At 48.7% G+C, this 24254-nt stretch overlaps 1 protein-coding gene and 19 non-coding genes across 20 annotated transcripts; all 20 read left to right on the top strand.

The window, feature by feature from the left end:
- The first annotated feature begins 80 nt into the window (after positions 1 to 80).
- Positions 81 to 151, top strand: TRNAG-CCC (transfer RNA glycine (anticodon CCC)). Its single transcript has one exon. It is a non-coding gene; the product is annotated as a tRNA-Gly (tRNA).
- Positions 152 to 283: 132 nt separating this feature from the next.
- TRNAG-CCC (transfer RNA glycine (anticodon CCC)) lies at positions 284 to 354 on the top strand. Its single transcript has one exon. It is a non-coding gene; the product is annotated as a tRNA-Gly (tRNA).
- A 133-nt stretch (positions 355 to 487) lies between these two features.
- Positions 488 to 558, top strand: TRNAG-CCC (transfer RNA glycine (anticodon CCC)). Its single transcript has one exon. It is a non-coding gene; the product is annotated as a tRNA-Gly (tRNA).
- Positions 559 to 691: 133 nt separating this feature from the next.
- Positions 692 to 762, top strand: TRNAG-CCC (transfer RNA glycine (anticodon CCC)). Its single transcript has one exon. It is a non-coding gene; the product is annotated as a tRNA-Gly (tRNA).
- Positions 763 to 895: 133 nt separating this feature from the next.
- Positions 896 to 966, top strand: TRNAG-CCC (transfer RNA glycine (anticodon CCC)). The gene has a single exon. It is a non-coding gene; the product is annotated as a tRNA-Gly (tRNA).
- Positions 967 to 1139: 173 nt separating this feature from the next.
- LOC149338579 (uncharacterized) lies at positions 1140 to 2483 on the top strand. The gene has a single exon (XM_089550340.1). It carries the CDS (start codon positions 1158 to 1160, stop codon positions 2403 to 2405), a length of 1248 nt encoding a protein of 415 aa, XP_089406466.1. The 5' UTR covers positions 1140 to 1157; the 3' UTR covers positions 2406 to 2483.
- Positions 2484 to 5839: 3356 nt separating this feature from the next.
- TRNAG-CCC (transfer RNA glycine (anticodon CCC)) lies at positions 5840 to 5910 on the top strand. The gene has a single exon. It is a non-coding gene; the product is annotated as a tRNA-Gly (tRNA).
- A 133-nt stretch (positions 5911 to 6043) lies between these two features.
- Positions 6044 to 6114, top strand: TRNAG-CCC (transfer RNA glycine (anticodon CCC)). Its single transcript has one exon. It is a non-coding gene; the product is annotated as a tRNA-Gly (tRNA).
- A 10526-nt stretch (positions 6115 to 16640) lies between these two features.
- Positions 16641 to 16711, top strand: TRNAG-CCC (transfer RNA glycine (anticodon CCC)). The gene has a single exon. It is a non-coding gene; the product is annotated as a tRNA-Gly (tRNA).
- A 137-nt stretch (positions 16712 to 16848) lies between these two features.
- On the top strand, positions 16849 to 16919 carry TRNAG-CCC (transfer RNA glycine (anticodon CCC)). The gene has a single exon. It is a non-coding gene; the product is annotated as a tRNA-Gly (tRNA).
- Positions 16920 to 17056: 137 nt separating this feature from the next.
- On the top strand, positions 17057 to 17127 carry TRNAG-CCC (transfer RNA glycine (anticodon CCC)). The gene has a single exon. It is a non-coding gene; the product is annotated as a tRNA-Gly (tRNA).
- A 137-nt stretch (positions 17128 to 17264) lies between these two features.
- On the top strand, positions 17265 to 17335 carry TRNAG-CCC (transfer RNA glycine (anticodon CCC)). Its single transcript has one exon. It is a non-coding gene; the product is annotated as a tRNA-Gly (tRNA).
- Positions 17336 to 17472: 137 nt separating this feature from the next.
- On the top strand, positions 17473 to 17543 carry TRNAG-CCC (transfer RNA glycine (anticodon CCC)). The gene has a single exon. It is a non-coding gene; the product is annotated as a tRNA-Gly (tRNA).
- Positions 17544 to 17680: 137 nt separating this feature from the next.
- TRNAG-CCC (transfer RNA glycine (anticodon CCC)) lies at positions 17681 to 17751 on the top strand. The gene has a single exon. It is a non-coding gene; the product is annotated as a tRNA-Gly (tRNA).
- Positions 17752 to 17888: 137 nt separating this feature from the next.
- TRNAG-CCC (transfer RNA glycine (anticodon CCC)) lies at positions 17889 to 17959 on the top strand. The gene has a single exon. It is a non-coding gene; the product is annotated as a tRNA-Gly (tRNA).
- A 137-nt stretch (positions 17960 to 18096) lies between these two features.
- On the top strand, positions 18097 to 18167 carry TRNAG-CCC (transfer RNA glycine (anticodon CCC)). Its single transcript has one exon. It is a non-coding gene; the product is annotated as a tRNA-Gly (tRNA).
- A 133-nt stretch (positions 18168 to 18300) lies between these two features.
- Positions 18301 to 18371, top strand: TRNAG-CCC (transfer RNA glycine (anticodon CCC)). Its single transcript has one exon. It is a non-coding gene; the product is annotated as a tRNA-Gly (tRNA).
- Positions 18372 to 23702: 5331 nt separating this feature from the next.
- On the top strand, positions 23703 to 23773 carry TRNAG-CCC (transfer RNA glycine (anticodon CCC)). The gene has a single exon. It is a non-coding gene; the product is annotated as a tRNA-Gly (tRNA).
- Positions 23774 to 23910: 137 nt separating this feature from the next.
- TRNAG-CCC (transfer RNA glycine (anticodon CCC)) lies at positions 23911 to 23981 on the top strand. Its single transcript has one exon. It is a non-coding gene; the product is annotated as a tRNA-Gly (tRNA).
- A 137-nt stretch (positions 23982 to 24118) lies between these two features.
- TRNAG-CCC (transfer RNA glycine (anticodon CCC)) lies at positions 24119 to 24189 on the top strand. The gene has a single exon. It is a non-coding gene; the product is annotated as a tRNA-Gly (tRNA).
- The last annotated feature ends 65 nt before the right edge of the window (positions 24190 to 24254 follow it).

Genomic DNA, 24254 nt, shown 5'->3' on the forward strand with positions numbered 1-24254 from the left:
GGTGTCTTTTGGCCATTTAACTGCAGGCGGCACACTGCGAGTATGCTTGAGGACAACGGCTGGTATATCACGCAACGTGGGCGCCGCTGGTGTAGTGGTATCATGCAAGATTCCCATTCTTGCGACCCGGGTTCGATTCCCGGGCGGCGCATATAAAAGAGGCGTATTTTTTTTTCAGCGTCTAAGAATATACTTGTGTCACCGGTGTCTTTTGGCCATTTAACTGCAGGCGGCACACTGCGAGTATGCTTGAGGACAACGGCTGGTATATCACGCAACGTGGGCGCCGCTGGTGTAGTGGTATCATGCAAGATTCCCATTCTTGCGACCCGGGTTCGATTCCCGGGCGGCGCATATAAAAGAGGCGTATTTTTTTTTTCAGCGTCTAAGAATATACTTGTGTCACCGGTGTCTTTTGGCCATTTAACTGCAGGCGGCACACTGCGAGTATGCTTGAGGACAACGGCTGGTATATCACGCAACGTGGGCGCCGCTGGTGTAGTGGTATCATGCAAGATTCCCATTCTCGCGACCCGGGTTCGATTCCCGGGCGTCGCATATCAAAGAGGCGTATTTTTTTTTTCAGCGTCTAAGAATATACTTGTGTCACCGGTGTCTTTTGGCCATTTAACTGCAGGCGGCACACTGCGAGTATGCTTGAGGACAACGGCTGGTATATCACGCAACGTGGGCGCCGCTGGTGTAGTGGTATCATGCAAGATTCCCATTCTTGCGACCCGGGTTCGATTCCCGGGCGGCGCATATAAAAGAGGCGTATTTTTTTTTTCAGCGTCTAAGAATATACTTGTGTCACCGGTGTCTTTTGGCCATTTAACTGCAAGCGGCACACTGCGAGTATGCTTGAGGACAACGGCTGGTATATCACGCAACGTGGGCGCCGCTGGTGTAGTGGTATCATGCAAGATTCCCATTCTTGCGACCCGGGTTCGATTCCCGGGCGGCGCATATAAAAGAGGCGTATTTTTTTTTTCAGCGTCTAAGAATATACTTGTGTCACCGGTGTCTTTTGGCCATTTAACTGCAGGCGGCACACTGCGAGTATGCTTGAGGACAACGGCTGGTATATCACGCAACGTGGGCGCCGCTGGAGTAGTATATTCTACTTCCGGCCACCGAGCGTGACGGACGCTTGTAGAATGGGCTCCACTGGAGCAGCGATTGCGGCCCGTGCCGGCCGCGGAAACAGGATTGCTGAAACTGCTGATAACGAGTATCAGGTTCTTTTGCCAACTTTGCCTACCGGACGGCTGGTGTTAAACACTGTTTTTCTTCATGGCGATGTGCGACGGCGGCCTTTCAAAGTCGAAGACTTCCGTGATGCCCTGGTCAAGAACGGAACTCTCCCTGACGTGATAGCGGTGGGGGCGTACCAGGTTAACCACGTATGGGCGGTGACCCTCAGCACTCCCGAGGCAACCAAGCGGCTGCTCGCCGTGAAGGAAATGCAAGTGAAAGGGGGCCGGTGCATGATCACCGACCCTGAGGACCAGCACGTCAAACTACGGCTGCATTGGATGCTGCCCGGAGTCGATGACGAGGACATCAGAACGGCATTTGCAGCGTTCGGAAAGATCACCGCAGTGACCCGCGAAAGGTGGCGAGTTCAAGGAATGACTGAAAAGGCCTCTACTACAAGGACTGTTTTACTGAAGATGAAGCCAGGCGTAACAGTCGAAGACATTCCTCATCAGCTGAGGGTGGCGGGAGATCTTGCGCTTGTGGTTGTGCCTGGTAGGCCAATGCAATGTCTGCGCTGTCGCGGCACTGGACACGTACGGCGGGAATGCAAAATTCCTCGCTGTCAGAAATGTAAGCGATTCGGTCATGGTGAGGCTGATTGCATTCGCACCTACGCATCGGCCACGGGAGCTGCGTTGGAGGACGAAAAGGCGGAGCTGCAAATTGATGCCGCTGAAGCTGAGGAGGCGGCTAAGGGGGCAGGGGGAGCGGAGAAAGTAGCAGCAGCCACCGTCTCCTCACCTGCTTCCGCGGAGGACACCGAGACGCCCAGCGACCAAGGGAAGGAGCCTGAACTTCCAGGCGCCGCGGCGACCGAAACGGCAGGGGACGGCGGATCTGCAGGTGCTTCAAAAACCGAGGTGCCCGAACCTATGTGCAGCGACGAGGGCAGGGATGACGGCGACAGCCGCATGGCGACCGTTAGTGCTCCCGTCAAGCGCCCTCACAATCTGACTCTCAACGAAGGGACCAACGATACTACCACCACTGCAGAGGAGCCTCCAACGAAAGCTGCGCAGGCCCGGAGGCCTGCATTCAAGCCGCGCCCCAACGTTTCATCTGAAAGACGAGTCGCCGCAAGTTCACCTTTGCGGCAAGGCCACGGCGACCGACCTGAGGACCCTGGCGTCACACAAAGCGTCTAGCGATACGCTGGACGTGAGAGGTAAGCGCCATGCTCTCGGTCTCTACACCTTTTTGTCGAAATGGCTCCGCTATGTTGTGTGAAAATAGCCACACTTAATGCAAGGGGGTTGGCGGGGAAAAGAAAACAGAGTCAAGTATATCGACTTATAACAGACTGTGACATTGACCTGTTGGCGGTACAAGAAACTAAAGTAGACGGAGAGGAAGAGACCGGGAGCATGGTACAGCGTTTCACGTGTAGGTATTACGCAGTAGTGGCTCATGCAGTTGGAACGTCGGCTGGGTGTGTGCTCTTCGTCAAAAAGCTGCCGGGCCTGGTTGTTCAGGCTTATGCAGCATGTTCTCATGGACGATATATTGTGCTTGATTATGCTTACATGAATGTGGAGTGGAGAATGATCTGCCTTTACGCACCTAACAAAGTTGACGAGAGGGCAGCCTTTTTTGGAAAAGTTGAGGAGTACTTCACTGTCGAAAGGCAAATGATCGTCATGGGTGATTTCAACTGTGTCTTGGCTGCGCGTGACAAAACAAGTGATAGAATATTCAGAGACATAAGTACCGAAAGATTGTCCGAGTTAGTGGAAAAATGGAATATTGAAGATGTGGCTGACTGTTTAGAGGGTGAGCGGGATGTGCAATTCACGCACTTTCAGCGTACGAGTCACGCACGTCTAGACCGTATTTATATGGCGGTAGACCTGCTGCCAAAATGCAACAATTACAAGGGTGAACCTGTGTCCTTCTCGGACCGCTGTTTGGTACAGTGTAGGATAGGAACAGCAAAACGGGACAATGCTTTTAATTGGGACTTGTGGAAATTTAGTGATAAGCTGTTAAAGTGTGAACGTTTTTGTGACAATATAAAAGAAGAAATTGGCAAAGTAGAGCCAAATTCAAGACAAAAGTTATGGGAGCAGTGGGAACTATGTAAGCAGCAAATTAAAATATACGCAATTGACAAGGCTAGCTGCTTGAAAAAAGAGGAAAAAATAAAGGAAAAGGATTTAAGAGAACTGCTGCGGAAACTAATTGAGCAGGAGAGTAAAGCTCATGGTAAGTGGATTGAGGACGTAAAAAAAATTAAACAAAAGCTTGAAGTTATGGAACAAGAGCGTTATCGCGGTGCGCTGGTGCGTGCGAGAGCCGAAGAGGCGGTTTTCGGTGAAACACCAACAAAACGAGCATTGGGCATGGAAAAAGCACGGGCTGAGCGCAATAGGATTGATAAAATTGAATGGGGAGGTGTCGTAGCAGATGACGAAACGCATATAAAGCAAGCTTTTGCTGAATTCTATCAGGCGATTTTCGCAAAACACGACGTAGACATCGACACATTCAAGGGAAGGTTTCTAGGAGCGATGCCAAGATTAGATGACGAACAGAAACAGAGATTAGAGGCACCAATTACTGAATCCGAAGTGCAAACAGCAATAGGAAATTTAAACTCGGGTAAGTCGCCTGGACCAGACGGTTTAAGTGCGGCTTTCTATAAAGCCTTTAAGCAAGACATTTCCCCTTTGTTAACGGTACTCTTTAATGACGCATATGAATTAAAAGCACTACCTCCTTCCTTTGGCGTATCTTACACTGTCCTAATTCCGAAAACGGAAGATAGTGAAAAGTTAAAGCATGTTACAGCCTACAGGCCGATTTCACTTACGAACGTGGACTACAAGATATTCATGAAGGTGCTAGCAAGGCGGTTACAAAGCGTAATGAATCTGATAGTTGGTTCTCATCAGACGTGCGGCATCAAAGGTCGTTCCATTGTGTCTAATATTCATAAAGCAAGATGTGTTCTTGAGTGTTCTCATATTACGAACAGTCCTGTTGCTATCCTTCAGTTAGACCTGGAAAAAGCGTTTGACTGCGTGGCACATGAACTTTTGTTTTTAATTTTGGATCATGTGAATGTCGGGTCAGTCATCAGGAAGGGAGTGGCCATGGCGTACCGAAACTGCACAACGAGACTAATAGTAAATAAGAGTTTGGGGGCCCCCATAAGCGTGAAGCGTTCGGTGCGCCAAGGCTGCCCCCTAAGCCCTCTTTTGTTTGGGGTATACATAGAATCCCCGTGTTTGAGCATAATACAGAATGACGGTATTGAAGGTTTTAAGTTACAAGCGACAGAAATTAAGTTGCTGGCTTATGCGGATGACGTAGCTGTTTTCGCTACTGATTATGAGAGCATAAGGAAGGCCATTGATTGTGTTCGGCAATTTAGTCAATCGACAGGAAGTCGATTCAACTGGGCCAAATGTATTGGCTTCTGGCATGGTGAGTGGCCAACCACTCCTGTTAACTTTGCGAATGTGTCCTGGGTAACGACCTCAGTGAAGTATTTAGGTGTCCCACTGGAATGTTATCGAGATAGCGAACCGCATTGGAAAAGGCAGCTGGAAGACACCCGTGCAAAAACTGACAAGTGGAAAGGGGCTAGGTTATCTACATTTGCCAGAGCTACAGTGTGCAACTTATTCTTCATCAGCAAGTTGTGGTACGTGATGCAGGTACTGCACTGTTCGCGAGTTAACGTGCAGAAACTGCACCGCATCTTTGCAGTGTTTGTCTGGGCCTCGAGCTGGGAACGATGCAGCCGGACAAATTTGTTCAGAAGTGTAAAAGACGGAGGACTAGGGCTCGGCCATCTGTTTTTGCGCCAAATTGTCAGCAGATTTTTATTGTTTCGAGACGCGAGTGACCCGTTCTTGCGCACAATCTGTCAAGTAAGGCTGGGCCATGCATTACCGGAATGGATTGTTGGAACAGATAACATTCAAGGTCGTATTTTTGGATACACCAGAGAAGTGGTTGTGAGTGTTAGATTTCTAGCTGCTCGTTTTTCGCAGCAGTACCTCTCGACTGTCAAAAAGAAAACACTCTATCGGGATTTACGAGATGTTGTTCTGCCTGAACCATTGTACAGGGCCACATACCGTGGAGGCCAGGGCGGTAATGTGTTGAAGAGGGTGAAGAAAACGCAGGTACAAGCAGCAGCCAAAAGCTTCTTTTTCAGATTACACACAGAAACACTGGCCGTCAAAGCATTTATGGAGAAAACGGGAATGTTTCTTCCTTGGGGTTCAGATTGTCTGATATGTAAGAAGCCAGAGACAATCGATCATGTATTCTTGCACTGCTGGGAAGGCGTCTACTTCTGGGACGTCTTCCAAAAAACGCTGAAGAAAGACTTGCCTCTAGACACGTATGGAATACGGTATCTCCCTCTACAGAACGAAGAGGGAGTGCCTTATGACGCAATACTGCTGCTGGGCCTCCACGCTATTTGGCGCTCACGAATGGCAGGACTTTTAGCATGACGATGCCTGCAGTAGACGGTTGAGTGTGAGTACGACCTGAAAGGGGTACAATGTAAATTTCCTTTTGTGTTTGTGTACCGTGTCGGAGCCCGGCAATAAAGAAAAAAAAAGCGCCGCTGGTGAAGTGGTATCATGCAAGATTCCCATTCTTGCGACCCGGGTTCGATTCCCGGGCGGCGCATATAAAAGAGGCGTATTTTTTTCTTCAGCGTCTAAGAATATACTTGTGTCACCGGTGTCTTTTGGCCATTTAACTGCAGGCGGCACACTGCGAGTATGCTTGAGGACAACGGCTGGTATATCACGCAGGGTGGGCGCCGCTGGTGTAGTGGTATCATGCAAGATTCCCATTCTTGCGACCCGGGTTCGATTCCCGGGCGGCGCATATAAAAGAGGCGTATTTTTTTTTTCACCGTCTAAGAATATACTTGTGTCACCGGTGTCTTTTGGCCATTTAACTGCAGGCGGCACACTGCGAGTATGCTTGAGGACAACGGCTGGTATATCGCGCAACGTGGGCACCGCTGGTGTAGTGGAGGATTCTACTTCCGGCCACCGAGCGTGACGGACCTGTGTATCGTGGGCTCCCAAGGAGCGGATTCAGCGGCCCAGCCGGGCCGCGGTATCAGGAGTACGATCAAACCGAACGGGGACTACCAGCTGATTTTGCCGCATTTGCCAACAAGTTCGAGCGTTTTGCATACTCTTTTTTTGCATGGCGACGTCCAAGCCAGGCCATACCGTGTTGAAAACTTTCGTGACGATCTTGAGCGTCTGTCATTGCTGCCGGAAGTGGTTGCCCTCGGGCCATATCAGATTAATCATGTGTGGGCAGTGAAATTCTGAAATGAAGAACGAAAAAACAAAATGCTACATGCGGAGGCGTTCAACGTCAAGGACCACCGCTGTGTGGTCATTGACCCATGCAACCAGGGCGTCAGGCTGAAGCTGTTCTGGCTGCTACACGGCGTGCAAGATGAAGAGGTGAAGGCAGCTCTGGCGGGTTTTGGAAAAGTGACCGACATAACTCGTGACAAGTGGAGAGTCAAAGGCTGCGTCGACAAGGCGTCTACTACGCGCTCAGTGACACTGAAGCTGAAGGTGGGCGTTACCATCGAGGACTTACCGCACCAGCTGCGTGTTGGAGAGGACGTCGCACTCGTCCACGTTCCTGGCAGAGCTCCGCTTTGCCTCCGGTGCCGCAGCACCGGACACATACGTCGGGAGTGCCGTGTACCACGTTGCGGGCTCTGTCGTCGCTTCGGCCACGACGACGCCCAGTGCGTGCGAACATATGCTACCGTAACTAGTCCTGGTCGTAGGGATACTACTGAGGAGCATATTATGGACGAAGTCGACGCGGCAGAGGCGACCCGTGAGAGTCGGGTAGACGCAGTACCGAAAAGCATAGCCTCAGAAAAAGCAACGCTTCCCACGGAACATGAGGCTGCCAACTCAGCAGAACAAATCTGTGCCTGACACCAGAACTGAGGCGGAGGCGGGAAAAGCAGATGATGCTGCGGTAGGTGCACCTGAGACAGTTTTGGAATCGACCGACGAGAAGGACATTGACACGGAGATGCCCGCGGCGTCAACTTTGCCAGCGAAGAGGACGCACGACGAAGGTGATGACAAGGCGACGAGCTACGACGGGACGGACCATGAGGAACCTCTTCCCAAAGCGCCTCCTGCTCGACGTGCGGCCTACAAGCCCGAGCCGAACGTCCCTCCTGATCGTAGGACTTCGTCGGCTGTCCCTCCGCCTTAGAGGAGGTGCCTTGCATGGTCTTCGTGTTGGCAACCCGGTCTTCGATCGGGTTCAGTGCTGACACCGCCGTTCTTAGCAAACTGGATGGATTTTTGATGAGGTGAGCTGCAAACCGATGTCACATCGAGAGCGGCGAATCCCAACCATTTAGATGGCGTCTCAACTAACATCTTGCTTGCGTGTTGCTACACTGAACGTGAGAGGTCTTTCTGCGCGAAGGAGTCAAAATCAGCTTAAGCGTCTCTTGTGCGAAAACGAAATCGATCTGTTGGCTGTTCAAGAAACAAAAATTGAAAGCGAAGAGTTGAGAGATGCGATAGCTGAAATTTACCGTGCACAGTTCAGTGTTTCCGTGTGCCATGCAACGGGAAAGTCGGGAGGGTGTCTGATTTTAACTCGAAACTGCAAAGTCACTGTGGAAACTTTATTTTCCTGTGAAAGTGGCCGGATTGTAGCATGCGATTTTTATTTTTCTGGTGTAGAGTGGAGAGCTGTGTGTGTATATGCACCTAATAGAATTCCCGAACGTGATGCCTTTTTTCGCCGTGTTCAACCTTTCCTGCTCACAGAAAAGCGTGTACTATTGCTTGGAGATTTTAACTGCGTGTGTACACCTGAGATAGAACAAGCAACAAAACCCTGCAGGACACGAGTGCCGAGCTACTGTCTGAGATGATTAATGAAGCAGAATTGGAAGACATTGGCATTATAATGCAAGGTTCAGAACAAGCCCAGTACACGCATTTCCAAGGCGTTAGTCACGCAAGGCTGGACAAAATTTATGTTTCTTCTGAGGTTGTGCCCGTGTGTTCCCAGTACCAGACTGAGCACGTCAGCTTCAGTGATCATTCTTTAGTCGTGGTCACACTTGGGAAGAGGAAAAGGACTTTCAAGTTTAGTTGGGAATTATGGAAATTTAATGACTCATTGCTGGAGGATGAGGAGTTTAGCAAGAAACTAAAAGACTCCGTCAAAAGCTTGTTAGAGAAAGAGTCAGACTTTATACAAACATGGGAACAATTTAAATGCGACGTGAAAGTGGCCGCTATAAAAGAGCATGTGTTTTAAAGCGTAAGGAAAAACAGCAAGAAAAGGAACTTCGTACCGAGCTTGATTTGATGCTCAGCATGGAAGGCGTCAAGCCGGGGTTGTACAGACAAGAAATAAGAGAGACCAAAACTAAGCTTGAACTGATAGATGAGACGAAATATCGAGGTGGTGTGATAAGGGCACGCAGCGAAAGATTTTGGCTTGGTGAGATGCCCACAAAAAGGGCGCTCTGCGACGAAAAACAGTATGCAGTTTTGAAAGAGATAAAAGAAATTTGTTATCGCAATGACGTAACTTCCGAATCTGAGATGATTGAAAGGGCGTTTCTGGAATATTACCAAAACTTCTTCAGCCTTAAAACGCCTGATGTTGAACATTACAAAACTGCATTCCTCTCGCTAATCACAAGAGTCGAGGATGACCTGGCACAGGTACTTGAGGAGCCCATAACGGCAGCAGAAATCGAATCTGCAATACAGCAGCTGAGCTTAAACAAGTCGCCTGGGCCGGACGGCCTCGGTACCGCATTTTACAAGGCTTATAAAACAAAAATGGCAATAGCATTGCAGCGCGTAATAAGCGAATGTTACGAAAGAAAGTTAACTCCGCCGTCTTTTCGAACTTCCCACGTGGTGTTGATCCCAAAATCGGACGACCCGAGTAGGTTGCAGTCAGTTGAGTGTTACCGCCTAATAAGCTTAACTAACGTAGACTACAAACTTTTTATGAAAGTGCTAGCCGGACGACTCCAAACAGTAATTAAAACCCTTGTTGGCCCACACCAGACTTGTGGCATAAAAGACAGATCCATTGTTACTAACATACACATAGCTAGGAGTGTCCTTGAATGCTGTGATGCAACGGAGGGTCGTGTCGCCATGATGCAACTGGACCTGCATAAGGCGTTTGATAAAGTTGTGCATGAAATTTTGTTCGTGCTTTTGGAACATGTGAATGTAGGATGTATCATCACTGATGGCGTGAAAATGGTTTATGATGACTGTACATCAAGGTTCATAATTAATAACCGCCTGAGTAATAGTGTTCCTGTCTTGTCGTCAGTGAGGGAGGGTTGCAAAGCAGACATTTGGGCTAGTGGGCTAGTAGTGCCTCCCCTCTTTTCTGTGTTTTCTGTGTTAGTTTGCGCAGTTTTTTCCACCATGAAGGCAGGGTTGCCCTCTTTTTCCACTGCTTTTTGCACTTTACCTGGAGCCCTTTTGTTTAAAGCTGTTATCTACGCAAAACATTCGAGGTTACACCTTTTGTCACAATGAAGTGAAAATATTGGCATATGCAGATGACATAGCAGTGTTCTGCAGAGACCAGGAAAGCGTGCAAGTGCTGAGAGAAGCCGTAAATTTTTGTGATGCAAGTGGCTGTGCGATAAGCTGGCAGAAATGTTTTGGTTTTGGTATGGAAAGTGGCAGGCCACGCCAGAAGTATTCTGTCGAATGAAGTGGGTAGACACGCCAGGAAAGTACCTCGGCGTGCCGCTAACCAACTACAGAGAAAGCAAAGAATATTGGGCCCATGAAGACGAACGAGTCAAAGCTCAGACAAGCAAATGGGGCGGTCACAACTTTTCCATGTTTGCAAGAGCTACGGTGTGCAACATCTTTTTAATAGCGAGGATTTTTTATGTTCTGCAAGCGTTAACTTTGCCAAGGACTTCAGTGCAAAGGTTGCACAGAGTGTTTGCAACATTTATTTGGGCGTCAACATGGGAGCGTACCAGCCGATGCAATCTGTTCCAAAAGGTGCGGAAGGGTGGGCTAGAGTTGTCAAATTTATTTCTGAGACAGATAGTCACTATATTCTTTTTCTTGCGTCAAGATAATGATTTTCTGCGAACTGTTATACAAGTGCGATTGTCAGTATCACTGCCTTATTATGTTGTGTCATCCATGTCTGCAGGTCGGAGTGGGCTAAGTGTTTTCTTGCAAGAAGTTGTTGCAGCAGTCCGTATTCTTCGGTCAAAATTTTCCGATGAGTATCTAGCCATTGTAACAAGGAAAAAGATGTACAAGGACCTGCTTGATGTGTTTCTGCCAGTGCCTGTTTATCGCAGTGCATATCTTCTGGGTCCCGAAAGGGATGTGCTAAAAACGGTCAAAAGAATGCCGGTGAAGCCTTCAGTGCGTTCTTTCTTTTTTAAATTGCATACTGGAACCCTCCGAGTGAAGCCATGGTTGCAGAGCAAAGGCCTTTTTGTACCTTGGTCAGTGGAATGTCTAATTTGCAAAAAAGTGGAAACTATTGAACACATCCTTCTCGACTGTCATGACGCTGTCTTTCTTTGGGATGTCTTGAAACGCACCCTGAAAAAAGAGGTACCCTTGACGCCTTTTGGAATACGCTTCCTACCATGTGCAGAACCAGGCGATGTGCCTTGCGACCTGCTAATGATGCTATGCATGCATAGCCTATGGCGCACGCGAATGGATGTCAGGCATGAACATGTTGTTGTGCATCCTGCACATCACTATTTCATTGAAAGCATCATGTAGACACAGGAAGTTTTCGGACAGCGAGTTCCACAACCTGAGTGGTTGCCTCTCTTCGACCAACTAAAATCATTTAACCCATTTTATCATCGTGCACTAGCGAGAAACTGACCAGTGCTTTTATTGTCATGTCATTGTATTTTTGTTTTGTTTGCTCGGCCAAGTCGGTAATAAAGAAAAAAAAGCCGCTGGTATAGTGGTATCATGCAAGATTCCCATTCTTGCGACCCGGGTTCGATTCCCGGGCGGCGCATATAAAAGAGGCGTGTTTTATGTTTTTTTTGGGCGTCTAAGAATATACTTGTGTCACCGGTGTCTTTGGGCCATTTAACTGCAGGCGGCACACTGCGAGTATGCTTGAGGACAACGGCTGGTATATCACGCAGCGTGGGATTCTGCTTCCGGCCGCGCTAGCGAAGGACGCGTTATCATGAGCTCTGTGGGAGCGGTGTCAGCGCCCCAGCAGGGCCGCGGTAACAGGTTTTTTGGTGATTTTTCTTCAACAGGTTCCGAATACCAGGTAGTTTTACCAAGTTTGCCTACAGGGCGTTTTGTTGCAAACACAGTTTTTTTGCACTGTGACATCAGCGCCCGCCCATATCGGGTGGAAGATTTCCGCGAATTTCTTGCTGAATTATCGCTCCTACCGGATGTCATCGCCATTGGACCCTACAGGATGAGCCACGTGTGGGCGGCTGCCTTCAAGGATGAAGAAGGCGTGAAAAAAATTGTGAGTGCTGGTGAGGTGATGGTGAAAAATTGCCGGTGTCTCGTCATTGACCCAGCTAACCAAGACGTGCGCATGAAAGTGCACTGGCTTCTGCACAGTGTTCCAGACAATGACGTGAAGCTCGCCTTCGCGGCCTTTGGCAAGGTGACTGACGTTGCGCGTGAGTGGTGGCACGTGCAGGGTATGGCGGAAAAAGGGTCTACCAGAAGGCTGGTCACCCTGAAATTGAAACCTGGAGTGAAGCTCGACAACATTCCGCATCAGGTGAGCGTCGCCGGTGAGCTGGCTCTCGTGGTCGTGCCAGCGAGGGCTCCGCTCTGCCTTCGCTGCCGTGGCACGGCCCACATTCGCTGGGACTGCCGCATACCGCGTTGCGGTGCCTGTCGACGGTTCGGGCACGACGACAGCCAGTGCGAGCAGACCTATGCAAAAGTCACCGGGGCCGCGAGCTCCCCTGAAGCCTCAGCATTGTTCATGGACGAGGCGTATATGGAACAGACAGCTGCCGCTACGACTGAGACAGCGACGGGCGAGGCAAAGAAGACACCGCAACAGGAGAAAAGCGTTGCTGAGGCGGGCGTCACAATACGTGAACCTGCGCCTTGCCAAGACGACGTGCCAAGGTTGGACGACGAGGTGAAATCCCTAGTCGCTACTGGGGCTCCTTGCATTCCTCCTGACCCGGAGAGCATGGACATGTATTCCGGAGCGGCGGGAAAGCGCCCGCACGACGACGGTGACAACGAGGAGCTTCAACAGGATGGCAATGGCGGAGATGAGCCGGCTCCCAAAGCGGCAGGTGTGAGGCGACCGACCTTGAAGCCGCGGCCGAACACTTCGGCCGAAACACGGCAGGCGGGGAAACCGCCTCCGTAGTTACAGGTGTAGAGTCCGTTTTGGGGTCTGGGGAATTCATGAGGTTTCGTGCGATGGCAGACACCATAAAATAAGGCGTTCGATATGGCTACCATCCTAAGTGAAGCACTACGTGTAGCCACCTTAAACGTGCGAGGCCTTGAAGCGAGAAGGCGACAATGCCAGCTCAGTCGCCTTCTTTTAGAAAACGATCTGCACGTAGTTGCATTACAAGAAACGAAAATTGAAAGCCAGGAAGCTACAGAACGTATGGTGTCCGTTTTTCGTGCGCACTTTGATGTATGTGTGTGCCATTCTGTAGGTGCCTCGGGTGGCTGCGTACTTGTTATTCGCAATAACCTCGGTGTTACGGTGCAGTCACTTTTCTGGTGTCATAGCGGCCGTCTTCTGGTGGCTGATTTTTTGCACTGCGGCCTTTAGTTCCGAGTTATTTGTGTGTATGCACCAAATGCAGAGACCGAACGAAAAGTGTTTTTCGACCGTTTTGAGACTTACCTAAACTGTGACAAGGTGATAATCCTACTGGGCGATTTCAATTGCGTCTGTCAGGCTGCCGATTGCGCAAAAAGGTCTTTTGTGAGAGACAAGAGTGCTGATGGCTTGAACGAATTGGTTCATGGCCACGATTTAGAAGATATCTGAAGTATTTTTACAAATAGCAGTTGTACACGGTATACCCATTTTCAGGACAACGGCCATGCTCGACTGGACAGAGTGTATGTGTCGACAGAATTTGTGTCACTGTGCACCTTGTATGAAGTTAAACCTGTGGCTTTCAGTGACCACGGCCTGGTGATTACAATCTTTGGTAGGCAACAAAGCAAGAAGCGATTTAATTGGTATTTATGGAAACTAAATAATAAGTGGTTGGAATACGAATGCTTCGATAAGGAAGTTGAGCAAGAACTAGAGAAGCTAACTACAGCGCAACCATCAAGCTTCGCTGCGGAATGGGAGGAGCTTAAGCACAAGGTAAAAATAAGAGCAATCGAAAAAAGTACGCAGTTGAAACATGCCGAGAAACAAAAGGAAGCACAGCTTCATGAGCAGCTTCAATACCTCACGTGTATAGAAAGCGCCAAACCAGGCACATGCTTTAACGAAATCAGGGATGTCAAAGCCCAGCTGGAAAAAATGGAGGCCGATAAGTATACTGCGGCAGTTATTCGGGCGCGAACTGAGCAGCTGTGGGCAGGGGAAACACCAACAAAACGCGCGGTAGCCGCTGAAAAACGACACTCGTGCCAAAAGCAAATACAACAAATAAATACTGGGGCAGGTGTATCGGCGGTCAGGGATGTAATCAAAGGCGCATTCTGTGATCACTTCAAAGATATGCTGGGTCATTCGCGAAAAGCCGAAAGGCGGTTCCATAGAGAAATCTTGCCACTTATGCCGAAACTGGACGATGAAGTCAAAACACGGCTTGAACAGACGATCATGGAAGACAGTTGGGCTAGTTTGTGTGTATTCGTTAGTGACTGCGACATTGCAACTGTAAAGCACGAGGACAGCGACAAAAGGAACCGACGGGACAGCACGCTAGACTTCAACTGACGTTTTAATGCACACAACGGATTTTTACACTTGTATTTGGCGCATGCTCAGGAGACTGTACCCCCGCCCCCTTCTCTTTATCACGAAGCGGGTTGTCATAACAAAGAGTAAACATTTAAACCAAATTGACACGCAAGTTTTTTGACAGATAGATTATCTCTTCTTTCGTGAGGGCTACTGAGGGTGTGCACACGCACTTGTCCCCTGCCTTATCAATGCAAAATGCTTCAAATATCTCCCTATCACCCTGCCTATGAAGCCGCCTCAGCACTCTCGTGCGGCTAAAGAGTGGATCGCATTTTTATTCATTACCGACTGTTGTTTTTACTTTGAATTTGCGGCAATGTGCGGCCAAATGGCCCCCCGCCATCAGAGCTGCGACTGTAGTCCGGTGTTTTCGTAGCCTTTCATTCAGCCACTGGCCTGTTTGTCCAATATAACACTTACCACAGGTCAGTGGGATAGGATACACCACACCGATGGTGCAGTTCACAAACCGCGTGGCGTGTTTGTGAACAAAACCTGCGCAACAACGTCGACAACCAACGTCGACTACAAAATTTGTATGAAGGTGCTGGTGAAGAGATTGCAAGGTGTGATAACATCGCTTGTAGGCACGCACCAAACATGTGGCATAAAAGGTCGAAGTATTGCTACTAACATACACGTGGCGCGGACCATGCTAGAATGCTGCGATTCTTTTGATGACCGAGTTGCGAATATACAACTACATATGGCAAAAGCCTTTGACCGCATATCTCATGATGTCCTGTTTGCCGTATTAGAACATGCAAATGTTGGTCAAATAATAATAGACGGTGTCAGAATAGCATACGCCAACTGTACGACTCGGCTTGTTGTAAACGGCGAACTCAGTGAAAGCCTGCAAGTGCAATCTTCTGTAAGGCAGGGTTGTCCCCTGTCACCATTGCTGTTCACGACCTACGTTGAGCCGCTTTACTTGGCCATCCAGAATAATGAACGCATAACGGGTTTCAGGCTACAATCGGCACACGTACAAATCTTAGCTTATGCCGATGACATCGCTCTCTTTTGTGTAAATAGAGAAAGTATTTGTGAGGCCACGAAAGTAGTACATAAATTGTATAGCTGTACAGGGGCCCAGATCAACTAGGAAAAAAAGCAACGGGTCCAGGCACGGTACCTGGGATGTTAGGCCTTAAAACTATTGTCGGATGCGCTGGTCCACCACTCCAGCGTTGTATTTAGGAGTACCCCTGAATCTTACCGGGACCCAGATCTGTACTGGCGTGACCAAGCATCGCGGGCCAAGCAGAGCAGTGATGGATGGCAAGGAAGACAATTGTCCATGTTTTCGCGGGCGACTATATGTAACCTGTTCCTTACTGCTAAAGTTTGGTACGTGATGAATGTGCTCAGCGCTTCCCGGGCAAGCGTTCAAAAACTTCATCGTGTTTTTGCCGTTTTTATTTGGGCTTCGACCTGGGGAAGGACGAAACGAACAAACTTGTTTCTTTCTGTGAAGAAAGGTGGGCTCCGCCTGGCGCACTTATTTTTCAAACAAGTTGTCTCGCGTTTCATACATCTTCGGGATCACAATAATGTGTTCCTCCGGACTGTAATGCAACTTCGACTTTGTCTACTTCTTCCTGAGTTCCTTGTACGTTCTCTAAATATAAATAGTGCGATAAGAGGGTACCTTCAAGAAGTTGTGCTCGCGTACAGAATGCTGCATGTTCGGTTTTCCAAGGAGTATTTGTGTAATGTCAAGAAAAAAAATTGTACGTGGCCTTAGTGGACACAATGCTTCCTCAACCGATATACCGTTTACCACACTGTGCAGCCCCAGGAGTCGATGTACTTAATAGAGTTAAGAAGATGGCGATATTACCATCCATCAAATCCTTTTTCTTTAAACTGCACACTAATACCTTATCAGTGAAAACATGGATGCACGGTAAAGGTCTTTTCGTCCCTTCGTCAAAGAACTGTTTTCTGTGCCACAAACCTGAAACCATTGAACATGCGTTTTTGGACTGTTGGGACCCCATTTTTTTCTGGGATGTTCTTCAGAGAACGTTGAAAAAAGAACTACCACAAGATGCATATGGCATAACATTCTTACCTTTTCACAAAGCAGACGAATTTCCATTTGACGCAATTATGTTCCTGGGCCTTCACAGCTTGTGGAGAACCAGAATGCAGTTTAATAATGCAGATGTACAAGTGAAACCTGTACGAGAACATTTCATTCAACATGTTAGCGGTTCAGGGAGGTGTATAAGGCACTACCTGAACAGCCAAAATGGATTGATATGCTTGACGGTTTGGTAAGACTGAAGAAATTTTAACATGCCGTGTCAGGCAAAGGAGTGCTGGCACGTTTTTTTTTATCGTTCATTGTGTCTGTTTTGGATATCAAAGTCGGCAATAAAGGAAAGAAAGTGCCGCTGGTGTAGTGGTATCATGCAAGATTCCCATTCTTGCGACCCGGGTTCGATTCCCGGGCGGCGCATATAAAAGAGGCGTATTTTATTTTTTTTTCAGCGTCTAGGAATATACTTGTGTCACCGGTGTCTTTTGGCCATTTAACTGCAGGCGGCACACTGCGAGTATGCTTGAGGACAACGGCTGGTATGTCACACAACTTGGGCGCCGCTGGTGTAGTGGTATCATGCAAGATTCCCATTCTTGCGACCCGGGTTCGATTCCCGGGCGGCGCATATAAAAGAGGCGTATTTTATTTTTTTTTCACCGTCTAGGAATATACTTGTGTCACCGGTGTCTTTTGGCCATTTAACTGCAGGCGGCACACTGCGAGTATGCTTGAGGACAACGGCTGGTATGTCACACAACTTCGGCGCCGCTGGTGTAGTGGTATCATGCAAGATTCCCATTCTTGCGACTCGGGTTCGATTCCCGGGCGGCGCATATAAAAGAGGCGTATTTTATTTTTTTTTCACCGTCTAGGAATATACTTGTGTCACCGGTGTCTTTTGGCCATTTAACTGCAGGCGGCACACTGCGAGTATGCTTGAGGACAACGGCTGGTATGTCACACAACTTGGGCGCCGCTGGTGTAGTGGTATCATGCAAGATTCCCATTCTTGCGACCCGGGTTCGATTCCCGGGCGGCGCATATAAAAGAGGCGTATTTTATTTTTTTTTCACCGTCTAGGAATATACTTGTGTCACCGGTGTCTTTTGGCCATTTAACTGCAGGCGGCACACTGCGAGTATGCTTGAGGACAACGGCTGGTATGTCACACAACTTGGGCGCCGCTGGTGTAGTGGTATCATGCAAGATTCCCATTCTTGCGACCCGGGTTCGATTCCCGGGCGGCGCATATAAAAGAGGCGTATTTTATTTTTTTTTCAGCGACTAGGAATATACTTGTGTCACCGGTGTCTTTTGGCCATTTAACTGCAGGCGGCACACTGCGAGTATGCTTGAGGACAACGGCTGGTATGTCACACAACTTGGGCGCCGCTGGTGTAGTGGTATCATGCAAGATTCCCATTCTTGCGACCCGGGTTCGATTCCCGGGCGGCGCATATAAAAGAGGCGTATTTTATTTTTTTTTCACCGTCTAGGAATATACTTGTGTCACCGGTGTCTTTTGGCCATTTAACTGCAGGCGGCACACTGCGAGTATGCTTGAGGACAACGGCTGGTATGTCACACAACTTGGGCGCCGCTGGTGTAGTGGTATCATGCAAGATTCCCATTCTTGCGACCCGGGTTCGATTCCCGGGCGGCGCATATAAAAGAGGCGTATTTTATTTTTTTTTCACCGTCTAGGAATATACTTGTGTCACCGGTGTCTTTTGGCCATTTAACTGCAGGCGGCACACTGCGAGTATGCTTGAGGACAACGGCTGGTATGTCACACAACTTGGGCGCCGCTGGTGTAGTGGTATCATGCAAGATTCCCATTCTTGCGACCCGGGTTCGATTCCCGGGCGGCGCATATAAAAGAGGCGTATTTTTTTTTTCAGCGTCTAAGAATATACTTGTGTCACCGGTGTCTTTTGGCCATTTAACTGCAAGCGGCACACTGCGAGTATGCTTGAGGACAACGGCTGGTATATCACGCAACGTGGGCGCCGCTGGTGTAGTGGTATCATGCAAGATTCCCATTCTTGCGACCCGGGTTCGATTCCCGGGCGGCGCATATAAAAGAGGCGTATTTTTTTTTTCAGCGTCTAAGAATATACTTGTGTCACCGGTGTCTTTGGGCCATTTAACTGCAGGCGGCACACTGCGAGTATGCTTGAGGACAACGGCTGGTATATCACGCAGCGTGGGATTCTGCTTCCGGCCGCGCTAGCGAAGGACGCGTTATCATGAGCTCTGTGGGAGCGGTGTCAGCGCCCCAGCAGGGCCGCGGTAACAGGTTTTTTGGTGATTTTTCTTCAACAGGTTCCGAATACCAGGTAGTTTTACCAAGTTTGCCTACAGGGCGTTTTGTTGCAAACACAGTTTTTTTGCACTGTGACATCAGCGCCCGCCCATATCGGGTGGAAGATTTCCGCGAATTTCTTGCTGAATTATCGCTCCTACCGGATGTCATCGCCATTGGACCCTACAGGATGAGCCACGTGTGGGCGGCTGCCTTCAAGGATGAAGAAGGCGTGAAAAAAATTGTGAGTGCTGGTGAGGTGATGGTGAAAAATTGCCGGTGTCTCGTCATTGACCCAGCTAACCAAGACGTGCGCATGAAAGTGCACTGGCTTCTGCACAGTGTTCCAGACAATGACGTGAAGCTCGCCTTCGCGGCCTTTGGCAAGGTGACTGACGTTGCGCGTGAGTGGTGGCACGTGCAGGGTATGGCGGAAAAAGGGTCTACCAGAAGGCTGGTCACCCTGAAATTGAAACCTGGAGTGAAGCTCGACAACATTCCGCATCAGGTGAGCGTCGCCGGTGAGCTGGCTCTCGTGGTCGTGCCAGCGAGGGCTCCGCTCTGCCTTCGCTGCCGTGGCACGGCCCACATTCGCTGGGACTGCCGCATACCGCGTTGCGGTGCCTGTCGACGGTTCGGGCACGACGACAGCCAGTGCGAGCAGACCTATGCAAAAGTCACCGGGGCCGCGAGCTCCCCTGAAGCCTCAGCATTGTTCATGGACGAGGCGTATATGGAACAGACAGCTGCCGCTACGACTGAGACAGCGACGGGCGAGGCAAAGAAGACACCGCAACAGGAGAAAAGCGTTGCTGAGGCGGGCGTCACAATACGTGAACCTGCGCCTTGCCAAGACGACGTGCCAAGGTTGGACGACGAGGTGAAATCCCTAGTCGCTACTGGGGCTCCTTGCATTCCTCCTGACCCGGAGAGCATGGACATGTATTCCGGAGCGGCGGGAAAGCGCCCGCACGACGACGGTGACAACGAGGAGCTTCAACAGGATGGCAATGGCGGAGATGAGCCGGCTCCCAAAGCGGCAGGTGTGAGGCGACCGACCTTGAAGCCGCGGCCGAACACTTCGGCCGAAACACGGCAGGCGGGGAAACCGCCTCCGTAGTTACAGGTGTAGAGTCCGTTTTGGGGTCTGGGGAATTCATGAGGTTTCGTGCGATGGCAGACACCATAAAATAAGGCGTTCGATATGGCTACCATCCTAAGTGAAGCACTACGTGTAGCCACCTTAAACGTGCGAGGCCTTGAAGCGAGAAGGCGACAATGCCAGCTCAGTCGCCTTCTTTTAGAAAACGATCTGCACGTAGTTGCATTACAAGAAACGAAAATTGAAAGCCAGGAAGCTACAGAACGTATGGTGTCCGTTTTTCGTGCGCACTTTGATGTATGTGTGTGCCATTCTGTAGGTGCCTCGGGTGGCTGCGTACTTGTTATTCGCAATAACCTCGGTGTTACGGTGCAGTCACTTTTCTGGTGTCATAGCGGCCGTCTTCTGGTGGCTGATTTTTTGCACTGCGGCCTTTAGTTCCGAGTTATTTGTGTGTATGCACCAAATGCAGAGACCGAACGAAAAGTGTTTTTCGACCGTTTTGAGACTTACCTAAACTGTGACAAGGTGATAATCCTACTGGGCGATTTCAATTGCGTCTGTCAGGCTGCCGATTGCGCAAAAAGGTCTTTTGTGAGAGACAAGAGTGCTGATGGCTTGAACGAATTGGTTCATGGCCACGATTTAGAAGATATCTGAAGTATTTTTACAAATAGCAGTTGTACACGGTATACCCATTTTCAGGACAACGGCCATGCTCGACTGGACAGAGTGTATGTGTCGACAGAATTTGTGTCACTGTGCACCTTGTATGAAGTTAAACCTGTGGCTTTCAGTGACCACGGCCTGGTGATTACAATCTTTGGTAGGCAACAAAGCAAGAAGCGATTTAATTGGTATTTATGGAAACTAAATAATAAGTGGTTGGAATACGAATGCTTCGATAAGGAAGTTGAGCAAGAACTAGAGAAGCTAACTACAGCGCAACCATCAAGCTTCGCTGCGGAATGGGAGGAGCTTAAGCACAAGGTAAAAATAAGAGCAATCGAAAAAAGTACGCAGTTGAAACATGCCGAGAAACAAAAGGAAGCACAGCTTCATGAGCAGCTTCAATACCTCACGTGTATAGAAAGCGCCAAACCAGGCACATGCTTTAACGAAATCAGGGATGTCAAAGCCCAGCTGGAAAAAATGGAGGCCGATAAGTATACTGCGGCAGTTATTCGGGCGCGAACTGAGCAGCTGTGGGCAGGGGAAACACCAACAAAACGCGCGGTAGCCGCTGAAAAACGACACTCGTGCCAAAAGCAAATACAACAAATAAATACTGGGGCAGGTGTATCGGCGGTCAGGGATGTAATCAAAGGCGCATTCTGTGATCACTTCAAAGATATGCTGGGTCATTCGCGAAAAGCCGAAAGGCGGTTCCATAGAGAAATCTTGCCACTTATGCCGAAACTGGACGATGAAGTCAAAACACGGCTTGAACAGACGATCATGGAAGACAGTTGGGCTAGTTTGTGTGTATTCGTTAGTGACTGCGACATTGCAACTGTAAAGCACGAGGACAGCGACAAAAGGAACCGACGGGACAGCACGCTAGACTTCAACTGACGTTTTAATGCACACAACGGATTTTTACACTTGTATTTGGCGCATGCTCAGGAGACTGTACCCCCGCCCCCTTCTCTTTATCACGAAGCGGGTTGTCATAACAAAGAGTAAACATTTAAACCAAATTGACACGCAAGTTTTTTGACAGATAGATTATCTCTTCTTTCGTGAGGGCTACTGAGGGTGTGCACACGCACTTGTCCCCTGCCTTATCAATGCAAAATGCTTCAAATATCTCCCTATCACCCTGCCTATGAAGCCGCCTCAGCACTCTCGTGCGGCTAAAGAGTGGATCGCATTTTTATTCATTACCGACTGTTGTTTTTACTTTGAATTTGCGGCAATGTGCGGCCAAATGGCCCCCCGCCATCAGAGCTGCGACTGTAGTCCGGTGTTTTCGTAGCCTTTCATTCAGCCACTGGCCTGTTTGTCCAATATAACACTTACCACAGGTCAGTGGGATAGGATACACCACACCGATGGTGCAGTTCACAAACCGCGTGGCGTGTTTGTGAACAAAACCTGCGCAACAACGTCGACAACCAACGTCGACTACAAAATTTGTATGAAGGTGCTGGTGAAGAGATTGCAAGGTGTGATAACATCGCTTGTAGGCACGCACCAAACATGTGGCATAAAAGGTCGAAGTATTGCTACTAACATACACGTGGCGCGGACCATGCTAGAATGCTGCGATTCTTTTGATGACCGAGTTGCGAATATACAACTACATATGGCAAAAGCCTTTGACCGCATATCTCATGATGTCCTGTTTGCCGTATTAGAACATGCAAATGTTGGTCAAATAATAATAGACGGTGTCAGAATAGCATACGCCAACTGTACGACTCGGCTTGTTGTAAACGGCGAACTCAGTGAAAGCCTGCAAGTGCAATCTTCTGTAAGGCAGGGTTGTCCCCTGTCACCATTGCTGTTCACGACCTACGTTGAGCCGCTTTACTTGGCCATCCAGAATAATGAACGCATAACGGGTTTCAGGCTACAATCGGCACACGTACAAATCTTAGCTTATGCCGATGACATCGCTCTCTTTTGTGTAAATAGAGAAAGTATTTGTGAGGCCACGAAAGTAGTACATAAATTGTATAGCTGTACAGGGGCCCAGATCAACTAGGAAAAAAAGCAACGGGTCCAGGCACGGTACCTGGGATGTTAGGCCTTAAAACTATTGTCGGATGCGCTGGTCCACCACTCCAGCGTTGTATTTAGGAGTACCCCTGAATCTTACCGGGACCCAGATCTGTACTGGCGTGACCAAGCATCGCGGGCCAAGCAGAGCAGTGATGGATGGCAAGGAAGACAATTGTCCATGTTTTCGCGGGCGACTATATGTAACCTGTTCCTTACTGCTAAAGTTTGGTACGTGATGAATGTGCTCAGCGCTTCCCGGGCAAGCGTTCAAAAACTTCATCGTGTTTTTGCCGTTTTTATTTGGGCTTCGACCTGGGGAAGGACGAAACGAACAAACTTGTTTCTTTCTGTGAAGAAAGGTGGGCTCCGCCTGGCGCACTTATTTTTCAAACAAGTTGTCTCGCGTTTCATACATCTTCGGGATCACAATAATGTGTTCCTCCGGACTGTAATGCAACTTCGACTTTGTCTACTTCTTCCTGAGTTCCTTGTACGTTCTCTAAATATAAATAGTGCGATAAGAGGGTACCTTCAAGAAGTTGTGCTCGCGTACAGAATGCTGCATGTTCGGTTTTCCAAGGAGTATTTGTGTAATGTCAAGAAAAAAAATTGTACGTGGCCTTAGTGGACACAATGCTTCCTCAACCGATATACCGTTTACCACACTGTGCAGCCCCAGGAGTCGATGTACTTAATAGAGTTAAGAAGATGGCGATATTACCATCCATCAAATCCTTTTTCTTTAAACTGCACACTAATACCTTATCAGTGAAAACATGGATGCACGGTAAAGGTCTTTTCGTCCCTTCGTCAAAGAACTGTTTTCTGTGCCACAAACCTGAAACCATTGAACATGCGTTTTTGGACTGTTGGGACCCCATTTTTTTCTGGGATGTTCTTCAGAGAACGTTGAAAAAAGAACTACCACAAGATGCATATGGCATAACATTCTTACCTTTTCACAAAGCAGACGAATTTCCATTTGACGCAATTATGTTCCTGGGCCTTCACAGCTTGTGGAGAACCAGAATGCAGTTTAATAATGCAGATGTACAAGTGAAACCTGTACGAGAACATTTCATTCAACATGTTAGCGGTTCAGGGAGGTGTATAAGGCACTACCTGAACAGCCAAAATGGATTGATATGCTTGACGGTTTGGTAAGACTGAAGAAATTTTAACATGCCGTGTCAGGCAAAGGAGTGCTGGCACGTTTTTTTTTATCGTTCATTGTGTCTGTTTTGGATATCAAAGTCGGCAATAAAGGAAAGAAAGTGCCGCTGGTGTAGTGGTATCATGCAAGATTCCCATTCTTGCGACCCGGGTTCGATTCCCGGGCGGCGCATATAAAAGAGGCGTATTTTATTTTTTTTTCAGCGTCTAGGAATATACTTGTGTCACCGGTGTCTTTTGGCCATTTAACTGCAGGCGGCACACTGCGAGTATGCTTGAGGACAACGGCTGGTATGTCACACAACTTGGGCGCCGCTGGTGTAGTGGTATCATGCAAGATTCCCATTCTTGCGACCCGGGTTCGATTCCCGGGCGGCGCATATAAAAGAGGCGTATTTTATTTTTTTTTCACCGTCTAGGAATATACTTGTGTCACCGGTGTCTTTTGGCCATTTAACTGCAGGCGGCACACTGCGAGTATGCTTGAGGACAACGGCTGGTATGTCACACAACTTCGGCGCCGCTGGTGTAGTGGTATCATGCAAGATTCCCATTCTTGCGACTCGGGTTCGATTCCCGGGCGGCGCATATAAAAGAGGCGTATTTTATTTTTTTTTCACCGTCTAGGAATATACTTGTGTCACCGGTGTCTT

The sequence above is a fragment of the Amblyomma mixtum genome, chromosome 6, assembly GCF_055824585.1.
Source record: "Amblyomma mixtum isolate Tamu chromosome 6, ASM5582458v1, whole genome shotgun sequence".
NCBI classification, from domain to species: Eukaryota; Metazoa; Arthropoda; class Arachnida; order Ixodida; family Ixodidae; genus Amblyomma; species Amblyomma mixtum.